General features: G+C 35.9%; 1 protein-coding gene across 1 annotated transcript; it reads right to left on the bottom strand.

The window, feature by feature from the left end:
* Nucleotides 1-10: 10 nt before the first annotated feature.
* Nucleotides 11-24,667, bottom strand: LOC123722969. Its single transcript, XM_045685517.1, has 3 exons — nucleotides 24,462-24,667; nucleotides 4,561-6,272; nucleotides 11-168 (listed from the first exon to the last, which is right to left on the bottom strand). The coding sequence occupies exons 1-3, from the start codon at nucleotides 24,665-24,667 to the stop codon at nucleotides 11-13; spliced, it is 2,076 nt and encodes a 691-aa protein (XP_045541473.1).
* Nucleotides 24,668-25,043: the final 376 nt, after the last annotated feature.

Below are 25,043 nucleotides of genomic sequence, written 5' to 3'. Positions count from 1 at the left end.
TGTAATTTGTTTAATCTATGATTAATAACAGCTCCGCATAGTGGATACGTTTGCGAACTTGGAACGCGTACGGTGCGCGCTCCGCGCTCAGCGCTCCAACGGGTAGCGGTAAATCGGGTGAACACAAAGCGGAGCTCAGTCTGTTCGTGGACGCGCGCATGCATGTTCCTATGGAGATTGCGCTTTTAATGTTAGACTCTTACAAAAGCAAACTTATTTTTTTGAGTCCGTATATTGTACGAGCCGATAATGCATGGCCTGATAATTCATGTACAAACAAACCTTTGTTTGTACAAGAATTATTGGGCCGTACATTATCAGGTCGTGCATTATCGTGGCTGTACATTATCCAGACCGTACCGATATTGTACAGCCACGATAATGTACGACCTGATAATTGGCGACCACTGGTCACGGAATATTAGGCCGTGCATTACTTGTACACGAATTATTTGGCTGTACATTAACGGTACGGGGGTGATATTGCACGGCCCGATAATTCATGACACCTTCCCTGATTGGTCAGCTCACCTGGTCTCTTATTGGTCAACAGATTATTCTGTCATTTATGGTTTGTGCCTCGTTTAGATTGGGATGAAGAAAAGAAATTTTGTTGCCACTATAACAAAAAATGTAACACAAATTATAACAAATACTTAAAAAATAATAAATTTGATTTAACGCAGTTTGATAGAATTTGGTTAGGAATTACACACTGTAAATTACTTAAATAATGTTTATTATTAAACTAATAAATTGATTGAACAACAACGTAAAATAATAAAATTAAAATTCTATCTCGTGCACATATTTTCTCTACTGTTTTAAATATATCTTCCTTATAGAATCAACCTAATAGTGCAACAACCTCTTTCGATCCTCAAGAAGATCCCATTCACAACACTCCACCTCAATTTAAGACTGCACTAAATTTCTGAAGCAAGAATACCAATCTTTTAACAGACATATCGATGTAATAAATAAACGGCACACCAAATATATTGATTTTATTTCATTAAAAATTACAGTGACAATGTCAACGTAACAATTTCTAAATATAAAAATTATGAAAAATGCAAAGGTTGAAATAACACCACATCACCACCTTTAGGATCGCCGAAGAGAAGTAGCTTCATCGTTTCACACAACTTCATTACCTCCTGCAGGTTCTGAATTTTCCCGAGAAGAGTGCTCCGTCTACTGTTCTACGAGGATGTTTAAAGAATCTTTCATGCGGAATGGCTAGAGCTGGGCATTAACTCGTTAATCCGTTAATCGTTAATTAACGAAGTTAACATTTTGCTTAACGGATTAACTTTTAAGTTAACTTCAAAAAGTGTTAACGCTTTTGTTAACTTCCGTTAAACTCAACTTCCGTTAATAAAAGTCCGTTAATCGTTAAATTAGAAACTTGGAGACGTGCTGTAATTTTGTTTAAATTACGTGCCACGCCACGCTCGTAAGTTCAACTATGTTGGGCGACTGTCGGCGACTCGAATGGTGAACGAAAGAGTTGATAATTGATATATGTGAAGTTTGCGTGCAAGTGTGATGCATCAGAGCATCCGGGAAAGACGTGACCAACAGAACAAAATCAAAAGAAGGTTCGAAATAGTATATTTCATTACGAGTATGTAATATCCCACATTCCGAACGCTCTTCGTCGCGCAATACGCCACTTTTTGAGCAACTGTATTAAAACACTTTTTTACTCGTGCTTTTACTTTAGCTTTTCCAAACTCGTGCGTTCTCTTTCCCAACTGTCAAAATAATGTCTGTTAAAAATACAGTCGAATTGATAACCTCCTTCTTTTTTAAGTCGGCTAAAAAGAAAAACCAACGACGAAGTTTTTACAAAAAAAAAAAAATCATTGAAGTTTTTATGATTCATACAAATATTTCTAAAAAGAAGCTCCTAATTTGTTACAATATCAGATTTAATGATTTGATTCAATGAATTAGGTTAGTTTTCATTTTATTTCATCTCATTAAATTTCATTTTCATTTCATATCAATAAACATAATCTACTGAAGACTTGGTTGTTTGGGCATAGTTCCCTTTGCCTACCCAGAATGGGTGAAGAAAACAAAAAAAAATCTCTGTATTCTTTTACGGTTGGCGCAATTTTCCAAACATTTTAGTTAGTTGAGTTTATTGTGTTTTTATTATTCTATTAAATTGCTTCATTTTTTCGCAACCTTATCAAAAATAGTTGTTTAGTACGCGTGCGAAACTGTCATTACAACTTGTTCCAACTGTCAACCCTCACCTTCGGCTGCTCCTCGGCTCGGGTAGACATTTGTCGGAACTCTTTGCAATGACAGGCTTTCTGCGCTCGTAATAAAATATACTATAATGCATTCATACTTGTCTCTAATACTAATGTGTACATTCTATAAATGTATAGTCAAATTACTATTTTAAACAAGTGTCGCTACATAAGTGTGAAATTAGTATGTATAATTTTGGTATGGTTAACTGTTAACGATTAACTTTAACTTGCGTTAAATTTTCGAGAATTTAACGCTTTAACGATTAACGAAGTTAATTTTTTTATTAACGAATTAACGATTAACGAAGTTAACTTTTCGATTAACTGTGCCCACCTGTGGGAATAGCATTAATAATGGTGCATAATAATGATCTGATGGAACTGCTGGTAAAACATCCTCCCAATGACCTACGTCACGATTCCACAGACGAACCAAACACACAAGGATTCGACACTTCTTTAGACGACAGTTTCTAATATATGATGAGCTTAATGTAGAGAAATAACCACTGAACTCCAGTTGAAAGACATCTGAGAGTTTGAGAAAATTGTACGACCTTATCGGTCTCCACGTCGAGGGAGGACGTTGATGTTACTGGCGAGAGACGTGAGACAATGAATGACAATGACAAAAGAAAGGAAGAAAATCATATTGAAAAAATTAAATAAAATTACTATGACGACTTGGTTGTTTATTTTGATTATTGTTAAAAGGAACATGTTGTAAAAGTTTAAAATAAAGTTTTCGTTTGCATTATCGAAGATTATAGTGTACCCAAGCAGTCCGACTTTGAGTGAAGACGATGCTTTATCGCGGCAACAGCAACTCGAATTTAGCATTAGAATTTTAGTACACATCTTATGTGAATACCGTCAGGGGAAATGCAGCAAAGGAATTAATCGACGAGTAAACTAAACAATCGGCAGTGTATATGCGCCAATTGCAGCTATGCACATGAAGAAGTCTCGATAGTTTAATGTTTATATGGTTTAAAATCAAAAGTTAAGCATAATTCAATTTTTTGGTCGACCGATAGTAAGTCGCTGTAGTGTGCTTACTTCAATACATGCTTATTCACATTATGTGCCGATTAGACTATTGTGCGAATAAGTGTCTTTTCTGCGGAGGCTTTTAGATTCACTTAACGATAATCAAATATTTCTTTTTTGTTCTGATGGAATTTTTAAAAACTTTATACTGTTTGTGTGGCAACACTATTTTCAAACCCAACCCAACCGCCAATCTAACCGCGGTCTGTCATTTCGTTTCTAAAGTGCTTGGCTGGATTATCCACACTCGTGTTTTTTATTCAAATTTAAAATTCAAAAACTGCGATTTCGACACAACGTTTTTTATATTCACCTAAATACTATAAATTTTGGATTTTTTTTAGTAATGGCTAAGCAGCAAGCTGTCCCCGATCCCCGTCACCCTGAGGCTCCCAGGCCATTCAATATTAACCTTTGATTTATAAAGTTTTCTCTATTAGGTTGTATTGTATAAATCACAATACTTTATTAAAAAATTTAAAGTATGGGTCAATTTTTTACTTTGTTTCCCAGGATCTACATATGGAATCCCGTTCTGTAAAATGTTATTTATTGAATAAAGCAATAAAAGATTGAAAATAACCTCTCTTTTTATTACTCATTACAAGTCTTACAATGTTCCGGTGCGTTTCTTGGAGATCCCGGAACCTTCTTGTTTTGCACTCGAGTCTGGCCACCGAGGGGGTTTTAGTGGGTCGAACCCCACATGCCCCTGCCTGAGAAAAGCCTGCCTTTAGAAAGCTTAGTAACGACAAAATAACTGTGTCACAGAAAGCTGTTACTCTTGGCCATCCTGTTACAAAGTCCTCCCATCATATCATTTTGGCTAGAGCCAACCGGTGAATTGATAATTTAGTAAACTGCTCTGTGGGGTTATTTGCTATAATGGGTATGGGGGCTTGAAAAAATGTTAGTACATTAAATTGTTTAAACTTTCGTGAGACATCATAATTAATTAATTAAGAAACGGCTTAACTCACGTTTTGATCGTCCGGTGGCGGCACCGACTAGTTTCGGACCCATCGGGGGTCCATCTTCAGGGCGAGTGTTTAATTCGAGGACTTCGCGGTCGCGTCGCGTCTCGCACTGCGGGCCATAGCGCGTAGCGCGCGGCTCGAGGGGGCGGCGGGCGCGGGGGGCGCGGTGGCTGTTGCGTGCGTCGGCGACGGCGATGTCGACGAGTTCAAAATTGACGAGTCACTGTTGTTGTTAACATTAAACGGGGCGCAAAACGTACTGACGATGTCCGACACGTATTCAACACCATCTTCGTTGTTCTTCTGCTTCGGTCTCAGCAACACGGGTTCCCACGCCGGAGACAGAGACCAACCCTTATCTCTATTAAAATTAGGTCGACGTCGGATTTCAATGGCTTCGAGTAACTTACGTGACACGAAGTTTTTGTCACGAGCCAAGACTTTCACTCGGTCAAACCTAATGTAATGAGAGTTGGAGGTAAGGGCGTGTTCCGCAACCGCTGACGCGTTGCTGTCCAGTTTGCGCATGCAACGAATGTGCTCTGTGAGCCTGGTATTAATGTTGCGCCCCGTTTCCCCAATGTAACTTTTGCCGCAATCGCATGGAATTTCGTAGACGCCTGGGCCATCTAAGGGGGTACGATCTTTCGGCGAACGTAAAACTCTCCTTATCTGCGTAAGGGGCCAGAAAATTGTCTTGATACTATACTTGCGGCGTAACAAGTGTCCAATCTTATCCGTCACCCCCCGCATATAAGGTAGATATGCCGGGACTCGCTCCACAACCTGAGGCCGTGTCTTACCGGTCGTGTTTGCTAGCCTAAGGCTTTGTCTCCATTTGTAGCCATTGTCCTCAAGAACTCGTCTCACGTGCGCCAGTTCCGACTCTACGAACTGAGGATCGCATAAGCGAAGTGCACGATTGATGAGAGTGCGTGGCACGGACGATAGGTGAGACGGATGATGATGGGAATCCGCCTTTAGGTACCGATCGGTGTGCGTCGGTTTCCTGTACACCGTGTGCACTAGACACCCACTCGATTCACGCTTCACTAATACATCCAGGAAAGGGAGGGTTCCATCTTTTTCCTCCTCCGTCGTAAAGCGTATCCTAGGATGTATTTCGTTCAAGTGATCCAGTAGCTGCCCTATGTGTCGTCTGGAAACTATAGCAAACACATCGTCTACGTATCTCAGCCAGTATCTAGGTTTGACTGGCGCACTGTTCAACGCTTCCTTCTCGAAATTTTCCATAAATATGTTGGCCACCACCGGGGCTATTGGCGAGCCCATCGCCACTCCATCCACTTGCAAATAAAAATCCCCTCGCCAGAGGAAATAGCCACTCTTGAGGCAAAATTCCATCAGACTTATGTACTCAGTAGGTAAGTTGTTAACAATAAGGTGTTGCTTTATTATATCAATAGTTTCCGCTACCGGTACGTTAGTGAATAAAGATGCCATGTCAAAACTGACCATTGCCTCGTCATCTTGAATTCTTATATCTCGCAATAAGCGAATGAAGTGTGTGGAATCCCTTATGAAGCTCGTCGTTTTCCCAGTCAAAGTTTGCAAAAAATCCGCCATGTGACGTGAGCTCTTGTACGTTGGCGAGTCGATTTGACTAACAATGGGACGTAGCGGCCAATTTGGTTTGTGGATTTTGGGTAAACCGTATATTTTTGGAGGTGTCGGGTTCAAGGGACGTAGTCGTTTTCTCTCTCCATCTGACAGCGAGGACAAGATCTTGTTCAGTTTGGACGTAACTCGAGCTGTCGGATTGTAGTTTACCATTTTATATGTACTGGTATCACTAACTAGTTCATCGACTTTTTGTTCATATTCAGCTGTATCTCTTATGACAGTCGCGTTGCCCTTGTCCGCCGGTAAAACGAGAATATTCGGATTATTGCGAAGAGACATAAGCGCCTGGAACTCTTGCCTAGTGATGTTCTGTTTCGGACTCTTGTGTCTGCGTATTTAAGCAGATATATCTTGTCTAAGGCATTCAGCGTCCGGTCCAGGCACCTTATTGCGCATGAGACAGCTTTCGACACTAGATACTATAGACTCCACCGGAACTCTGCTAGGTGTTATTGCAAAGTTTAAGCCTCGTGATAGCACTTTCTGCGCCTCAGCTGATAAGGCGTGTGAAGATAGATTTACTACACTCCCATCCGATCTGCCAAAACTATATTGGTTTTGGGTACAAACTGAACTTAAACTGAACTTTTGCTATTATTTTCCAAGAGGCGTTTTATTTTACGAGCGTGAGTACTTTTTGTTGATAACTTTATTCTCTCAGCTCTAATGTAAGTCATAGTATCTAAGCGCTGCCATATATCTAACTCTAGAACGCTGGACAATTCCATATGTAACCAATATAATTAATTGTTTACGTACGCAATCTTTCGGCGGTAGTCATTAATAACTCTCTTCAATATTTTGATGCCCGTCGTTTCGAAGAATTCCTCGTAACCCCGAAAGCACTTCACTTGTTTGGGTCGTGCAAACTTCGGTATAACACCATTATCACGACACTGTATAACAAAGTGTAACCCGCACTCGAGTTTATTACGTTTGACTCTTAGCGAAGCGAACTTTTTTACTCGCGTTTGCCCTACCTCGCCGTAACGGTTAGCAATTAAATTGTTTGTCGATGGCGATGTCGACGAGTTCAAAATTGACGAGTCACTGTTGTTGTTAACATTAACACCAGAAAATTAATACCAACAGCAACTAACAGCAACATTAATACCAGGCTCACAGAGCACATTCGTTGCATGCGCAAACTGGACAGCAACGCGTCAGCGGTTGCGGAACACGCCCTTACCTCCAACTCTCATTACATTAGGTTTGACCGAGTGAAAGTCTTGGCTCGTGACAAAAACTTTGTGTCACGTAAGTTACTCGAAGCCATTGAAATCCGACGTCGACCTAATTTTAATAGAGATAAGGGTTGGTCTCTGTCTCCGGCGTGGGAACCCGTGTTGCTGAGACCGAAGCAGAAGAACAACGAAGATGGTGTTGAATACGTGTCGGACATCGTCAGTACGTTTTGCGCCCCGTTTAATGTTAACAACAACAGTGACTCGTCAATTTTGAACTCGTCGACATCGCCGTCGCCGACGCACGCAACGGCCACCGCGCCCCCCGCGCCCGCCGCCCCCTCGAGCCGCGCGCTACGCGCTATGGCCCGCAGTGCGAGACGCGACGCGACCGCGAAGTCCTCGAATTAAACACTCGCCCTGAAGATGGACCCCCGATGGGTCCGAAACTAGTCGGTGCCGCCACCGGACGATCAAAACGTGAGTTAAGCCGTTTCTTAATTAATTAATGTTAGTACATATCTGAAAACGCATTTCAAATTATTTTTTCCAAAAATTAAGGCAAACATACAATTGAACGTAACGCGTCCTACCACGAATGCTCACGCGTTTACAAATGTTAAAATTAATCCTTACCCATTGTATGAATATAAACTGGTAAATTTTTTTGGAGGCTAAAGTTATTGATGTTACAAAAAGCTTAGCTGAGTAGAGTTAGCCCATTTTAACACCTTTTTATATGACTCAACTTAATGGGCTCTCATAGCAAGTGTGCATCCAACAAAAATTATAAATTGAACTGGAATTTGTTGACAGTCAATTTTTGAATTAACTGTAGATGTGTTGAATTATGTTTCTACCAAAATGTCCCCAAGGAAATATAACCCACCCCTCTATATAACCAAGAAATATAGTTATGAAAAACAGGTAAAATTATTCACAATTATGGCGCCTAACGTCAGGAAAATTATTGTAAGCTTGTAACAACAATTGAGCTTACAAATAGCAACTTAAGTTTGTTTATATAAATGATTTTGGTAAATTAACATCGCAAACAAAATAAAAAATAACTCCTCTTCGGGCCTCTCTCTACTTAAAATTTTGACTGAAACTTTTTACCGTCGGCCGCCTGCAATTTAGGGAAAACGAAATAGATTGTATTGTTTTGATTGTAATTTCCTGGAGTTGTAATATAAAAATACACTCAATAGAAACTAAAATAAATTAATATCATCATCTAAATCTTATCTTGATTTGAATTGCTTTATCAAAACATTTTAATAAGTTGAATGTTATGTAAAATCGCTATATTACAAAAAATATAGAATAAAATAATGTATTATAAAATTAACTGGTAACCAATATTATAAATAAGAAAAATTTGATTAATTGTTTGGTTGCTTTATAAGGACTACAAAACTACTGGACTAATTTGAAATTTCTCTCACTATTAAAATTCCATATTATCGCTGAATAAAATCATAAAAACTCGAGCATATCCAAAGTGAGAACTCTACTTCAAGAAACGTATGATTTTAGAAACATATTAAAAAGACAAGGGAATACAAAAGACATAATCATATCATCAATTTAGAAAATAGGAAGTACTATGGATGTCATACTGTAAAATTCATTCATTCAAAAATACACCGTTATTGCTGCTAAATTAATAATCCTTACTAATCCTTACTAATCCTTACTAATATTATAAATGCGAAAGTAACTCTGTCTGTCTGTCTGTCTGTCTCGCTTTCACGCAAAAACTACTGAACCGATTTAAATGAAATTTTGTACACAGATAGTCTAGAGCCTGAGGATGGACATAGGCTACATTTTAACGCGAAAAAGGGGTTGTAAGGGGTTGAAAGTGGGGGTGAAAGTTTGTATGGAATTATCGTCATTTTTACAGGTAGAAGGTTGTAACTTATTTTCAAGGCTGCTAATTTGATAAAGATAAATATGAAATTAAATTTTTGTAAAATTTTACCCCCAAGGGTGCTAAATAACAATAGGGGATGAAATTTTGTTTGGCAATATGTGAAGTTTTGTTGAATGTTTTCTTTAATATGTTTTGCTATTACCCTTACCAATATTTAGTCTAGAGCCTCGGGAAGGACATAGGGCACATTTTAACGCGAAAAAGGGTTTACAAGGGGTTGAACGTGGGGGTGAAAGTTTGTATGGAATTTTCGTCATTTTAACAGTTGGAAGCTTGAAACTTATTTTGAGGTTGCTAATTCTATATAAATAAATATGAAATTAAATTTTTGTAAAAAAATTACCCCCAAGGGTGCTAAATAACAATAGGGGATGAAATTTTGATTGGCAATATGCTCGGTTTTGGTGAATGTTTTGTTTCATATGTTTTGCTGTTATCCTTGCCAATATTTAGTCTAGAGCCTGGGGAAAGACGTAGGCTACATTTTAACGCGAAAAGGGGGTTGTAAGGGGTTGAAAAAGGGGGTGGAAAATTGTATGGAAGTATCGTCTTTTTTTACGGTTAGAAGCTTGAAACTTATTTTTGTGGCTGCTAATTTGATATAAAGAAATTAATATTCAATACTTGAAAAAAGTTTACTATTAAGGGTGCTAAATAACAATTAGGGATGAAATTTTGTTTGGGAATATTTTAGATTTTGTTGAATGTTTTGTTCAATATGTTTTGCTGTTACCTTTACAAATATTTAGTTTAGAGCCTGAGAAAGGATAAAGACTACTTTACAACGCGAAAAAGGGTTTGTAAGGGGTTGAAAGTTAGGGTGGAAATTTGTATGAAAGTATCGTCATTTTTACAGTTAGAAGCTTGAAACCAAGTCTATGACACGGTAATAATAATACCGTGAGTGAGAGAGATACAGTTATACCCAATTCCTGTGACGTGACAAAGACAGGGATAACTATCTTCTGTCCCTTTCTGCGTACCAGGCTTTGGGGTTTGTTTGGAACAAAGGTTGTCCCCAACAAGCAACCTAGGTTGTCCCTAACAAAGTTTGACATTCGTGTTATTTTTCGAAAATTGTGAGTACCTAGTCGCTGTAATTGTGTAAAAATATTTTGATATTTCAGTTTTAGTTAGGTAAAGTTTATAAAACATGGTATACTGCTGTATTGTTGGATGTAAAAGCCGTAGTGAGCGAAAAGAGGAAAACATAACCTTTCACTCGTAAGTACTGTAACTACGCACCTATTCAAATGTATTCATACAAAATAAGGAAGAAAATACTAAATAGTTGTTCTTTACAGTCTTTGTAATAACTAATATGTTAAAATACGTGTAAAATCAGCTAAAATAAAATCGTCTTTTTCGAACATTATGCGCCCAAACGCAGATGTCATTTGTGTCAAATAATATACTGTGGATCTGGGAAACAAGCGGCCATATTAAACTTCTTTTCAAATTGGTTGGTTATTACCCGTAAAAATAATACCACCATCTTGTTGTAAAAATTACCCTGAATTTAGGGGAAATAAAGTATAGTATTTGTAATGTATATAAATGAAACAATTCACATTTTTTATACTATTTTCAACAGATTTCAAAATGAGTAGTTTTTAATTCTGGTATATGCTGTGTTTTTTATTGATACTTTCTTATCCCGTTGATTTTAAAGAGTATATTTTTTAATTTGTCCCATGTAAATTTTATCGAAATCGGTTACTTAATTTCTTAGAAAGTACAATCAAAATAGTTAAATATTAAGTAGTTTTACATATAGTGTTCACTGTAATGATATACAGAATAATTTAAAATTATATGACTTTAATATTGGTATGTTTTTTATAGCTTTTTAAGAAGACTTAGGGCTTCGTGCATATCGAAGAAAAACAGGACATCGTTTGAATGCTGGTCTAATGGACCTAAGACTGAAGAGATGCCGCGCTTTGTTGAAGCGGTACGCGGGAAAAAATTTCGGGAAATTCTTTTTTTGGAGTCACTCAAGACATCCTAGATTAAGATCCTTAGTCAGCCGCCGATATTGACATGGACCTCGTTCGTGCTGCGATAGACAACTGGCCGCGCAGATTGAAGGCCTGTATTCAAAATCACGGAGGTCATTTTGAATAAACTTTAGTGTCATAAGAATCTATGTTTTGTTAAGTTCATTTTGGTATATAAATGGTCACATAATGAATAAACTTGTTTCAATTATTTTATATTAAACATGTGACAGAATTTATGACCTGACTAAGTATTACTAAAAAATCTGTTTACCTAATCTTAGTCACATAAACAAAAATTACGCATTGTTTTTTATATTTATTACATTTATTAATTACAATTTAATTGGGAATATATAAATTGGTATATATTAAATTATATCGTAATTATTCAAAGTAATTCGTAAAACAAATAACTGGTAACCCCAATCCTTTTACTTATATATAGGTATAGTCTATAGTACTTTCTATCTGTCCCTTACGGGTGAACGCGCATGTCATATCTATATTATTCTTCATCTGAGCTTGAAACTTATTTTTGAGGTTACTAATTCTATATAAATTCTATATAAATAAATAGGAAATTAAATTTTTGTAAAAATTTTGCCCCCAAGAGTGCTAAATAACAATAGGGGATGAAATTTTGTTAGGCAATATGTAAGGTTTTGGTGAATATTTTGTTTAATATGTTTTGATGTTACCCTTACCAATATTTAGTCTAGAGCCTGAGGAAGGACAAAGCCTACTTTTTAAGAGCTGAAAGTGAGGGTGGAAATTTGTATGGAAGTATCGTCATTTTTACAGTTAGAAGCTTTAAACTTATTTTTAGGCTGCTAATTTGATATAAATAAATATGACATTTTAAATTTGTAAAACTTTTACCCTAAAGGTTGCAATGTAACAAAACGGAATAGGGGTGAATGTTTGTATGGGAAGATGTTTATGTGAATATTTTTTAAGTTTTATATTTTTTGGCATTTTCTATAAGTTTAAGTAAAAACCATAACAACAACATAATTCACGACCCGTAACCCAGAGGGGTAGAGACCCAGGACTTACATTTGGCGCGGTCCGGGCACACCTCTTTCTATGTTCTTCTACATACATCAAAGCATAGCACGTTGGTTAAATAAAATAATTAGCCCAAAAAAAATGCTACCCAAAATAGTATTTCACGCGGACGAAGTCGCGGGCACAGCTAGTACTAAATAAAATAAAATAGTATGCAAATATCATGTGGACATTTATTGTCCAGTAATTTTTAAAACCTATGGATGATGTACTAAATTCATTTTATTTTATTTTAAATTTTCACCGTCGAAAAGGGCGCGAGATTTGAAATTTTTCGCAATACAAAAACATCAACTAAACTAGTAAAGTAGTCTAAACTCAGATTAAGAATTATATAGATATGGCACGCGCGTTCACCCGTAAGGGACAGATAGAGAGTACTATAGACTATACCTATATATAAGTAAAAGGATTGGGGTTACCAGTTATTTGTTTTGTCCCGAAAATGAATAATTGCGATATAATTTAATATATACAAATTTATATATTCCCAATTAAATTGTAATTAATAAATGTAATAAATATAAAAAACAATGCGTAATTTTTGTTTATGTGACTAAGATTAGGTAAACAGATTTTTTGGTAATACTTAGTCAATATGTATGTACTTAGTATGTTTAATATAAAATAATTGAAACAAGTTTATTCATTATGTGACCATTTATATACCAAAATGAACTTAACAAAACATATTATAGATTCTTATGACACTAAAGTTTATTCAAAATGACCTCCGTGATTGTGAATACAGGCCTTCAATCTGCTCGGCCAATCGTCTATCGCAGCACGAACGAGGTCCATGTCAATATCGGCGGCTGCCTTAATCAAGGATGTCTTGAGTGACTCCAAAAAAAGAATTTCCCGATATTTTTTTCCCGCGTACCGCTTCAACAAAGCGCGGCATCTCTTCAGTCTTAGGTCCATTAATAGACGAGCATTCAAACGATGTCCTGTTTTTCTTCGATATGCACGAAGCTCTAAGTCTTCATAAAAAGCTACAAAAAACATACCAATATTATAGTCATATAATTTTAAATTACTCTGTATATAATATCATTACAGTGAAAACTACATGTACTTAATATACAACTACTTAATATTTAACTATTTTGATTGTAATTTCTAAGAAATAAAATTTACATGGGACAAATTAAAAAGCATACTCTTTAAAATCAACGGGATAAGAAAGTATCAAATATTTAAAAAACACAGCATATACTAGAATTAAAAACTCCTTTTGAAATCTGTTGAAAATAGTATAAAAAATGTGAATTGTTTCATTTATATACATTATACATACTATAATTTATTTCCCCTAAATTCAGGGTAATTTTTACAACAAGATGGTGGTATTATTTTTACGGGTAATAACCAACCAATTTGAAAAGTAGTTTAATGTGGCCGCTTGTTTCCCAGATCTACAGTATATTATTTGACACAAATGACATCTGCGTTTGGGCGCATAATGTTCGAAAAATACTATTTTATTTTAGCTGATTTTACCCGTATTTTAACATATTAGTTATTACAAAGACTGTAAAGAACAACTAGTTTGTATTTTCTTCCTTATTTTATATGAATACATGTGATTAGGTGCGTAGTTTCAGTACTTACGAGTGAAAGGTTATGTTTTTCTCTTTTCGCTCACTACGGCTTTTACAAGCAACAATACAGCAGTATACCATGTTTTATACACTTGATCTCACTAAAACTGTAATATCAAAATATTTTTGCACAATTACAGCAACTAAATACTCATAATTTTCGAAAAATAGCACGAATGTCTAACTTTGTTTGGGATAACCTTGTTGGGGACAACCTTTGTTCCAAACAAACCAAAGCCTGGTACGCAGAAAGGGACAGAAGATAGTTATCACTGTCTTTGTCACGTCACAGGAATTGGGTATAACTGTATCTCTCTCACTCACGGTATTATTATTACCGTGTCATAGACTTGAGTCTAAACGAAGCATAATCATAGAGAATTAAACGCTCCTGATTGGCTAGTAAGATTCTGACAGCTGAGTGGCCGCCATGTTGGCTTCCAATTATCAGGCCGTACATTATTGGGCCGTGCATTATCAGTCCGTGCAAGATATTGTACGGCCAAATAATGTACGACCCGATAATTCGTGTACACCTACTTTCTGTGGGACACGAATTATCGGGTCGTACATTATTTGGCTGTACAATATCGGCCCGTGCCGATAATGCTCGCCCCAATAATGTACGACCGATAATGTAAATCGATTTCCGAAAAATCGATTTTTTTACTCTAGTTACATTCCTACTTAAATGTAAACACAGAAATGACATGACAGCTACACTGTGACATTGATTGGGGGAGGGGGTGCCATGTGCCAATATGGATAAATATTATATATAGTAAAAGTATCTTGTTCCAAGGAACTTTCTACAATTTTGAGACCCCACCACAAAACAATTAGCTTTTGAAAATAAAAGGAATATTTAGATAAAAAAATTGGTAAACACTAAAATGCTAATGACTAACATAACCTATGTCGTAGTGATGGTTAACTCGAGTACCTAACTCGAGTCAACTCGAGTTGGGCGTAACTGGAATCCACTCGAGTTGAATTCTCTCTAACTCGAGTTTGAAAACTGAATGCGTTATAAACAAAGGTGGGCATTAACTCGTTAATCCGTTAATCGTTAATTAACGAAGTTAACATTTTCCTTAACGGATTAACTTTTAAGTTAAATTCAAATAGTGTTAACGCTCTTGTTAACTTCCGTTAAATTCTACTTCCGTTAATTTAGTCCGTTAATTGTTACAATAGACACTTATTGACGTGTTGTCATTTTATTTAAATTATGCATCAGGCTACATTCGTAAGTTCGGCTATGTTCGGCGACCGTCGCCGAGTCGAATGGTGACCGAGAACAAGAGAGAACGAGAACGAGCGAGTGTGATGCATGTTATACAATACACCGAGCGGCCGGGATAGACGTGATCAAAAGAGTACCACAGAATCCTTGTTAGAAAATAGTGACGATTTAAACAAACTTACCTCTATCAAATATTGCGAAGTTTAGGCGCTAGACACCTTCAAAGTTTATTTATTATTTCACATTTACACAAATATCTCGAAAAGTCTTTATTACATTTTATTCACATTTAAACTTGTTTTCATTTATTTAACATCACTTTTTTTAGAACAAGACTTTGTTATAAAATCAACATAACGTTCGAAAACACTTTGCTCTTAATACAATAATTGTTATACGTGAGACGCAAAATCTATTAAAAAAGATAAACTCTACGTTGAATAGCAATCAAAATAATCGAGTGTGCATTACTCTTCAACGTCGTACCTAAAATACAACTAAACTTTGTTGCAGACAAAAATTTTTATTTTAATGTTGGAGTTTAAAGACAACAAAAAATATTAAAAAAAAAATTGTTTATGGTTCATTTGAAAAAGCGTACAAATAGGATTTTTTGTCATTGCGTAGATAAGAAACAAACAATGAAAAATACATTTAAAAATTCGAAAGACGAAATGTGCACGCAATAAACGTTCCTCAAAAACAAAAGGGATTTAGGTGTTTATTACCGTCGTTTGTTTTTTTGGGGCTTCTTCATAGTATACGAAAAATAATTTTAACAACAACAAAAATATGAACAAAAGATCAAATGGACAGCCGCACAGAGAACGCGATAACGAACTCGATGGATTTATGGCCCCAACCCTTCTAATGGTCGGGGATGCACGTGCGCTGCGCAAAGACAATAGCGAACATAATTTGTTTGTTTACAAAAAAAAGTATACGACAAAACGAGAAAGAATGAGGAAAAAGATAAAATAATTATGTTAGTGAAATAATGTTAAACTTAATATATGAAATGTCGCCACAAGTGACCTTTACAAAAAGACATCGATTTTTTTACGTATATCGAAAGTTTATTTTAAAATTAATCGAATGTCGTTGAAAATAATTCAAAACATATTCTTCCTAATTAACTATAACGATTTTATAGGTGATAAGAAAGAGAGAAGACATCACCCGCGATCGGTTGTTTTCGTTATGTTGTGTAACTTAACTTGATTTAACTTATAACAATAGATCGGACGATAGATCATTAGATGATAGAAGTTATCGAAGGCATCTCAGTTGTATAGTTTGATGCGTTGAGATGTATCACTGGATTGGTTATATAGTTTATTTATCAATGTTATAATAAGTTTCCTCTGATGTTAGAAGTTTTATTAATAAATCTATATTAATAAATAAAAAGTACGTAAAAAATGATAAGTCTGTTCGTGGGTCCTTAGCTAAAATAAAAAAAAAATATTACCAAATTATACATAAAATTAAATGTTCAGTTGTTGGAGTATGAGCAAATAAATATCCGGGAGCAAATAGTAAAAGATAAATGTAAATACTGCACAAAAGTTTCGATTGTTTTTTTTAAATATTATCACATGTCTTAACTGTTTAATAGAAAATTTGTGTTGTCTAAATTTAGTTAGCTCTCTAATTCCGTGACGTCGGATTGTCGATAAAAAAATTGACTGAAAAAGTCAATTGTCCATCATTGTCAGTGTAGTATATAAGTGTGTGTAACTAGTGCATGCTATGTCATTATTATGGTACAGGCATTAGTACATCGCTCCTATTGTCTAAATTATATTTTAGTATATTATATAACTAAACTATAGATAGGATTAGCGATCGCCCGAGATTTCGTAAGCGCAGTAAAAAAATAGCCTAAGTTCTGTTGAAAGTCTCGACAAAATCGGTCCATACGATTCGGAGATTATTCGTATGGCCATATCCCGCTTGCGCCTTATACTCGTAATATAAACAAAAATTAACTTTAACTGTTAACTTTAACTTGCGTAAAATTTTCGTAAATTAAACGCTTTAACGATTAACGAAGTTAAATTTTTATTTAATGAATTAACGATTAACGAAGTTAACTTTTTGATTAACTGTGCCCACCTATGGTTATAAACATATAGCGAACTTTGCTGATCATTTGAGTGAGACTTTATTCATTTCGTTCACTGATATTCATTCTACTTTAACAATATTTTGTAATTTTATGTTTTATTCAACTTCAATTGAAAAAAAAATGTATTATTTTTGTTAAAACCTACAAGAAGTTTATTTCATTTTTTTTAATAAGATTTTTATGTTTTTTGTCAATAACTAATTGTTAGTTAATTGCCGGGAAAATGTTTTTCTTTTTGTTTTAAAATCATTTGACATTTTCCTTTATAGTACCTACGACATATTTAAGATAAAAATATAAGCATATAATTTAACGAAGGAAAAAAATGCTTTTTGATACTATCTTATTTTAATAACTTTATTTCAATAACCTTTTTTGTTTCTTTAGTTAGTAGGTATACCTCTCCCAATTCATTATAAATAAATAATATAAAAAAATAATTGAAACAGATAAAAATATAATTTGTCTGTTCCATTTTTTTTTTAATATTTATGCCAAGCTGAGGGAATAATTTGGAAAAAACTCAAAAGAACATTTATTTGCTTGTACATCCAGTTAACTCAAGTTACGTAACTCGAGTTCAACCCGAGTTACGTAGATTTTAACTCGGGTTAACTCGAATTTCGTTTTTACCGAGTTGGCACATCACTACTATGTTCTTTTGGCGGTTGAATGCCCTTTGACATAGATTATAAAGTCGTGAACAAACATAGATTATACAAAGACATAAATTGATTAATGTAAAGAAAAACTCCAATCCACTGCACTTAAATACTTTTATTCCAATTTTAACACTTTTATCGGTCCACTAACACAGTTTCCACCAGACAACTTATCACTTCGACGGTTGTCCAACGATTGGCCGAGCTCCTGACTCAATATTCAAAACACTGTTTCAACCCCACCACTCTCAATCTTTTCGCCGGAAGTTGTCACAAAAGAGTGACGGGGTCGAGTAGTGATGCCATTTCAATAAATAAAACTACCTTTTATAAAATTATTACATTCGGCCATCCTACAAAATGTGTAGCCTCCTGGCACACTAAAAACATCAGGAACTCTGCCAATAAATTACTAACTTAAGTTGCTCCTTATAATTTTGAAGCCAATAGAATAAAATCTTAATTTAAACAAGCATAATCGCATAAGTGTCTATTTAGTCTAAACTTCCACAAATACTCTAAGGTATCTCCTATATAATTTAAATGATTTCATTAAATTTTACAGTATTTAGTACTAATGCATTTAGGAATGTATACATTATTACATTTTCAAATAAATGAGTTAAAAACATTATAGATGTTAATTTTCTCATAAGTATACGGAATAACAAAAAATTAATTCTTTTAATTCCAAATAATTATTAAATTTTAAGATTAAACAATAACCTGTAATCAGTTTTAAACAAAACCTTATAATATGTAAATCAATCATACCATTTGTAACAAACAAAACAAAATTGGTACAGATAATTTTAAATTTCATACCAGCCATTATTATCATTTTTTTTTTGTTTTTAAATTTTGTTTATTTAGATTTAACATCTCACTGTACCTTATTCTTCTAATAAAAAGTAAATAAAACAATAATAATTCATATTTGCCTGCTTCAATTTTTTTTTGTAGTTTTCAAAATTAAATGTAGATTCGTAACAACTGGCAAAGTCTCTGTCTAGTAGTGCTCATCTTTATCACTACAAGAAGATGAACCACTTGTTTCATTATCATGTACCTCTAGAGCTTTCACATTAATCCAGGGCCGAATTCTATCAAAAGCTATTACAGACTCATAAGGCTTACCTCTTTTAGGAAAACCTGGGATATCCGTTACTTGACAACGATCATTTCCTAACGCTTGAGAAATCCTAAAGGGGCCGACAAATTTAGATAGGAGTTTAGTACTCTTTCCGTCGTTACCGTAATTATTTCTTAAAATCTTAACTAGATCACCAACTTTGTATTTAGGTGCCGGAACCCGATTAGAGTCATGTCTACATTTTTGAATATTCTGGTCCTTTTCTATATTTGTACTGATAATACTTCTAACATATTCCACATGTGTGCTTTCAATTCCCATTTTGTTCGCAAGATCATCGCGCATTCTAATGCCAAATAACGCTTCAGTTGGAGTCTTTTTAGTGGTTGTATTGATTGTGTTATTAACACCCCATTGAATTTTACCCAGTTGCTTGTCCCAGTCACGTTAATTACTATTAAAATTCTGCGCAGCTAAAGAATTGAGTATAACTTGATTATATCTCTCAGCTTGACCATTGGCTCTGGGACAAGCAACCGCGTTCAATATGTGCTTAATGCCATGTTCATCGCAAAAAGTTTTAAAAGTAGACGATGTAAAAGAAGTGACACAATTCTTGATGGCAACCCAAAATCAAAAAATATATTTTGAAGAGCCCTTATGGTAGTCTTTGTTTTCGTATTTTTGACTGCCCGCACGAATACGTATTTTGTGAAACCATCTACAATTGTTAGGATGTGGGTGTTACCTTTCTTGCTCCTAACGAAAGGCCCCAAGTGATCGATATGTATGATAGTATGAAACGGTATACATATCTTTTCTATAGGGAACAAATGACCGCTTTTCTGCCGAGATGCACTGTCTTTGTTATATGCACAGTCAATGCAAGCGCCCACATATTTCTTCACAAAGCGTCTAAGCTTGGGGAACCAGTACTGACTTTAGACTTTTTCTAAAGTCTTAGTATATCCAAGATGACCGATGTCATCATGGCAAGCTTTACATATTTGCCATCTAGCATTCCGTGGAACAACCAAACGTATTCCGCTATCAAGTTTCCTATACACGGTACCATTTTTCACTTCATAATTACTCCTTATCTCTTTACATTCTTTGTCTTCCTCGGGTTTTAGGATTTTAAAAATCCGAACAATATCAGGATCTGCTAGTTGTAGAGTAAGAAGCCAGTTTTCTTGTTCTATTTGATAAATATTGACACATGGATTATCATCTGCTGTAACGGATAGAGTGGTATTTCTACTGAGAGCGTCGACATGTGACATTTGGACGCCAGGACGATATTCTATGTCAAAAGTAAACTCAGAGATTTGTAACCACCACCTCGCTATCGGCGGAAGCAAATCCTTTTTTGTCAAGGTGGTTCTAAGAGCCGCGCAATCTGTACAAATTTTAAAGTGTACACCCATCAAGTACACTCTGAATTTCTTCAAGGAGCACACGACAGCCAATGTTTCTAGCTCATAGGAATGAAGATGCTTTTCCTCAGGTGTGGTCTGCCTGCTAAAATAGGCAACCGGTTTTAATACTCGCGTTTCTTTTTGCCACTGCATTAAGATCCCTCCTATGCCAAGAGCACTGGCGTCAGTGTGCAATTCGGTCTCTAATTTAGGATCATAAAGAGCTAACACAGGCCTGTCTACAAGTTTTTCTTTGAGCAGCGAAAACACATTTTCTTGTTCCTTGGACCACAACCAGGCAGAATCTTTTTTTAGCAAATAAGTTAATGGTCGGGCAATAAATCCATAATTTTGGATGAACTTGCGATAGTATCCCGTCAGGCCAAGAAACTGGCGAACTTCGTGAACATTACGAGGTCTTGGGAATGCTTTGACAGCTAGAGTTTTTGCGCTACCGGGCTGTATACCTTCTGCAGATACCTCATATCCCAGATAGTCGACTTTAATATCGAAGAAACGGCACTTTGACAATTTCAAAGTTAAGCCAAATCCTCTCAACAATTTCAAAATTTCCTCAAGTCGTTCAAACATCTCATTCGTATTCTTGGCAGGTATCAACACATCGTCTAGATATGCTAAAGCATATTCGTATCTTTTGTTTCCAAGGATCTTATTTATCATCCGCTGAAAGACAGCTGGAGCATTTGCCAGTCCGAAGGGCATCCGTTTAAATTCGTAATGCCCATCGGGCGTGACGAAACCCGTAAGATGTTGACTGTCCCTAGCCATCGGCACTTGGTAATAACCAGAAGCAAGGTCTAGAGTTGTGAAATAAGCATTTCCGCTGAGATTCGAGATCTGATCTTCTATCAAAGGGAGAGGGAAACGATCTTTTACTGTTTTATTGTTAAGAGCTCTGAAGTCTACGCAAGTCTTTGTTCACCAGTTTTCTTCCTCACCATAATAATTGGACTTGAATAACTGGAATTTGACTCTTGAATTATATCGTTCTGCAGTAATTCATCAATGGTCTCCCTCACTTGCTCTCTCTCTGAGTGTGACAATCGGTAAGGGCGATATACGATTGGTCTATTATCTGAAAGTTCAATGTGCATCTCCATGTCCTTTACACAACCTATTTCTTTTAAATTCGTTGCAAAGCAATCCCTATATCCTTGTAACAAAGTGTGTAACTTATCTACGACGTCTTCACTCAAATTATTCCCCACTTTAATGTCTTCTTTTTGAAGGGGCTCAAAATCTTTAATTTCAGCAGTGACCCTATTGAAAGAAAGAAAGAAAGAAATACATTTATTCAGAAGAAAAGGTGTTCATTCGACATGTGCTGCGGCGGGTACCGCAGCGCCGATTTTCAATGAACCCTAAAAAATGAGTACAGTAAACAATATAAAAGAAAAACTATAAATAAATATTTAGAATAAATGCTCAGTCAACCGTGAGACTTAAACTTATGACAAAAATTACAACTAACAAATGTAACGTACAGACCTAAAAGAGAACAAAAAAAAAATCAACAATTATGATCGTTATATAAAATAATAAAAAAATAGTAATAAAAGAAAAAAAACAACACAAATCAAACAAAGGTATAAAAACTACTAATATACAGGCAACTCCGAGATGCCGAGACAATTTGACACAGCAATATCTAGGTTTTTTGATTATCAATTAGAAGGTTTTTATATCTTTTTTTAAAGGTAAATTTAGATTTAAAACACCTCAGAGGAGGTGGTATGTTGTTCCAACATTTTGCAGCGTTGTAACAAAAACTGCCTCGGAATGCTGCCGAATGGTGCTTAGGACAGAGTAGACGTTCACAAATGGTTCTCTCATGCCGTTTGGAGAACTGAAGTTTGTCGAACAAATATAGGGGTTTACGTGATCTAATAATACCGAAGAGAAGGGTGGCAAAGTGAAGTTGTCGAGCTGCTTTCATTTTAAGCCAGTTAGCGTTATTCAGGTAAGGTGTTACGTGTGATCTTCGAGGAATCTGAAAACAGAATCGTGCACAGGCATTCTGAACTCGTTGAATGAGTTTTTGAGTGCGAATTAGTAGGCACTCCCCGTAGACTGCATCACCGTAGTGTAATTTTGATAGCACTAATGCATCACACAGCCGAATACGCAGTTGTACGCTTAAATAGTTGCGAATGTGATACAAAGTCTTTAATCTAAAAAAACAATTCCGTACGGTGTTAGAGATGTGATCTTGGAAACGAAGGTCCCCATCTAACAATAAACCAAGATTGCGTGCTTGTGTTACCCGCTCAATGTTTTTACCACGAACAAATATGGAGGGACCACTAGATACAATTTTAGTTATTTGAGATTTCGTTCCTAGTACTAAAAATTTAGACTTCTCCGGGTTTAAAACTAAACAATTTGCTTCCGACCATTGAACTACGCTGTTGAGATCATCATTAAGTTGAGATATAGCTGAGTGACTTTCGGTCGGTTTGAATGAGATGTATAGTTGAAGATCATCCGCGTACAAATGATACTTACAAAATTTTATGTTAGTAATTAAATCGGCGGTGTATATTATAAACAGGATAGGACCAAGTATAGAGCCTTGCGGGACACCCCGGTTAACAGATTTTAGAGTCGATTCTAGGTTATTACCGTCAGCCAGAGTTATCTTGACAAACTGAGACCGCTTAGATAGGTAGCTGGCAAACCATCTGACGACTGAACTATCAAACCCGTAGTAAGCAAGCTTAGATAAAAGTAAAGTAATATTAATACTATCAAATGCACGGGAATAATCAAGCAAGGTAAGGATGGTCCCCTTACCCATGTCCTGCGCAGCCAGAACGTCATCCACCACATTCAGTAAAGCTGTTGCTGTACTCCGAGCTTGTCTAAATCCCGATTGTAATCCTGGCAAAATATCGTTAGATTCTAGGTATTTTATTATTTGTATGCACACTATCTTCTCCAGGATTTTTGATTAAAAAAGGCAAGATACTTATCGGCCGCAGATCTTTTATAACCGTGGGATGAGGTTTTTTAGGGATCGGCTTAATTATTGCAATTTTCCAGATGTCGGGAAATGTGCTTGTCTGTAGGGATTTGTTTATTATATATGTAATAACACTTAATGTCTGCGGTAACGTCAGCAGTATCATGTCTAGGGATATGCCATCAACACCTATAGAATTTGATTTTATTGTTCTAATAACACTAATGACATCTTCTTCGGATATTGATTTAAACTTAAAAACGTTGGAACTGAAGCGATTACAAGTAAAATGTAAAATATGTGATAAATCTGCAATACATTTGCCGGGAACGTCAAGGAACTGTTCATTTATTAAATCGGGATCGCAAAGATGGTGTGGGAGATCATAATCCGTACTTGTTTTGTACGTCCTATACAAATTTTTCCATAGTTTGCGTGGGTCGTTTAAATTATTGTTCACATGATGTTGAAAATATCCACATTTTTCTCTATGAATTGCGGATTTAACAACCTGTTTCATCTCTTTATAATGTTGTTTGTGTATATCTAGGTTGGTGCGACGATATTTAATATAAGCTTTGTCTCGGAGTTTCATAATTTCCTTTACGGTATAGGTTAGCCAAGGATGAAAGTTTGGCTTTAAACGACAGGTTCTGACAGGTGCATGCCGATCGAATAAGTAATTTACAAGTGTATTGAATGCAGTGACCATGTCGTTTACATTATCACTAAGAACAATGTCCCACCTGATGGAATTTAGGTCCAGACTAAAGTTATCTCCATCAATATCCTTAAGTGGCCTGAACGTTTTAATTTGCGGTGATGGTTTGACTTTTTTAACGTCTACGAACCCTTTAATAAATGCATGACTACTAAGGTCTTTTATTAGGTCTATAGTAATATCGTGGACATGCATATTTGAACAGACAATATCGATTAAAGTTTCACTATGATCAGTAAAATGTGTCGGTTTATCTATGTACTGTTTCAAGCTCAAAAAGTTAAAGAAGTCAAGTAGTTTTTTTGTGTTACTATCGTGAAGATTTTGCAAATTAACATTAAAGTCACCCAAGATAATAGTATAGTCAAAGTTTGAAAAAGTAACAACTGATTCCGTTAGAGCGTCCAGAAAATTGTCAATATTGAGCCATGGAGGTCGGTAGGCTGTACCAATAGCTAAACTTACGCCTGCGGAGTTGAAACCGAGCCACATTTGTTCAACGAGAGCTGCAGCAGGATGTGCGAGAGTACGGACGTTGATGCCGCGACGCACATAAAAGACCACCCCCCCGCCGCGCGATCTAACTTCAGAAGATCGGGGAACATGTCGCAAACGGTAACCGGGGACAACTGGAGCTCGCTCCTCTTCACCCAATCGCAACCAAGTCTCATTTATTGCCATTATATCGACCTGATGTCGTTCCATCGCTACCAGAAACTCGTCGTGGCGGGACCCTAGCGATCCAGGATTCAAAAATCCTATAGACAATTTACCTTTATGCTTGAATTGTATAACGAAGGAATACGTTAGTTGACAAAATTTGTTATGTATTAAGAAAAGTGTCAGTAGTGTCAAGTGTCGCCAATCAGAGAAATTTAATAATTTATTTAAGAAGGTTTTTCGGATCCTAGTGAAGCTAAACCGAGGCAGTTCCGTTTGGCGCCATAAAGTATAGGGTATAGCAATCACCACAATTTTAAGAAATAAATTAGTTATAAACATAGCAAGTAAATTACAAAAATTGTGAACAAACGAATGTGCAAAAAT

Source organism: Papilio machaon, chromosome W, assembly GCF_912999745.1.
Source record: "Papilio machaon chromosome W, ilPapMach1.1, whole genome shotgun sequence".
NCBI lineage: Eukaryota > Metazoa > Arthropoda > Insecta > Lepidoptera > Papilionidae > Papilio > Papilio machaon.
Note: the sequence above shows the minus strand (reverse complement) of the source record. Positions and strands in the feature narration are given on the sequence as shown.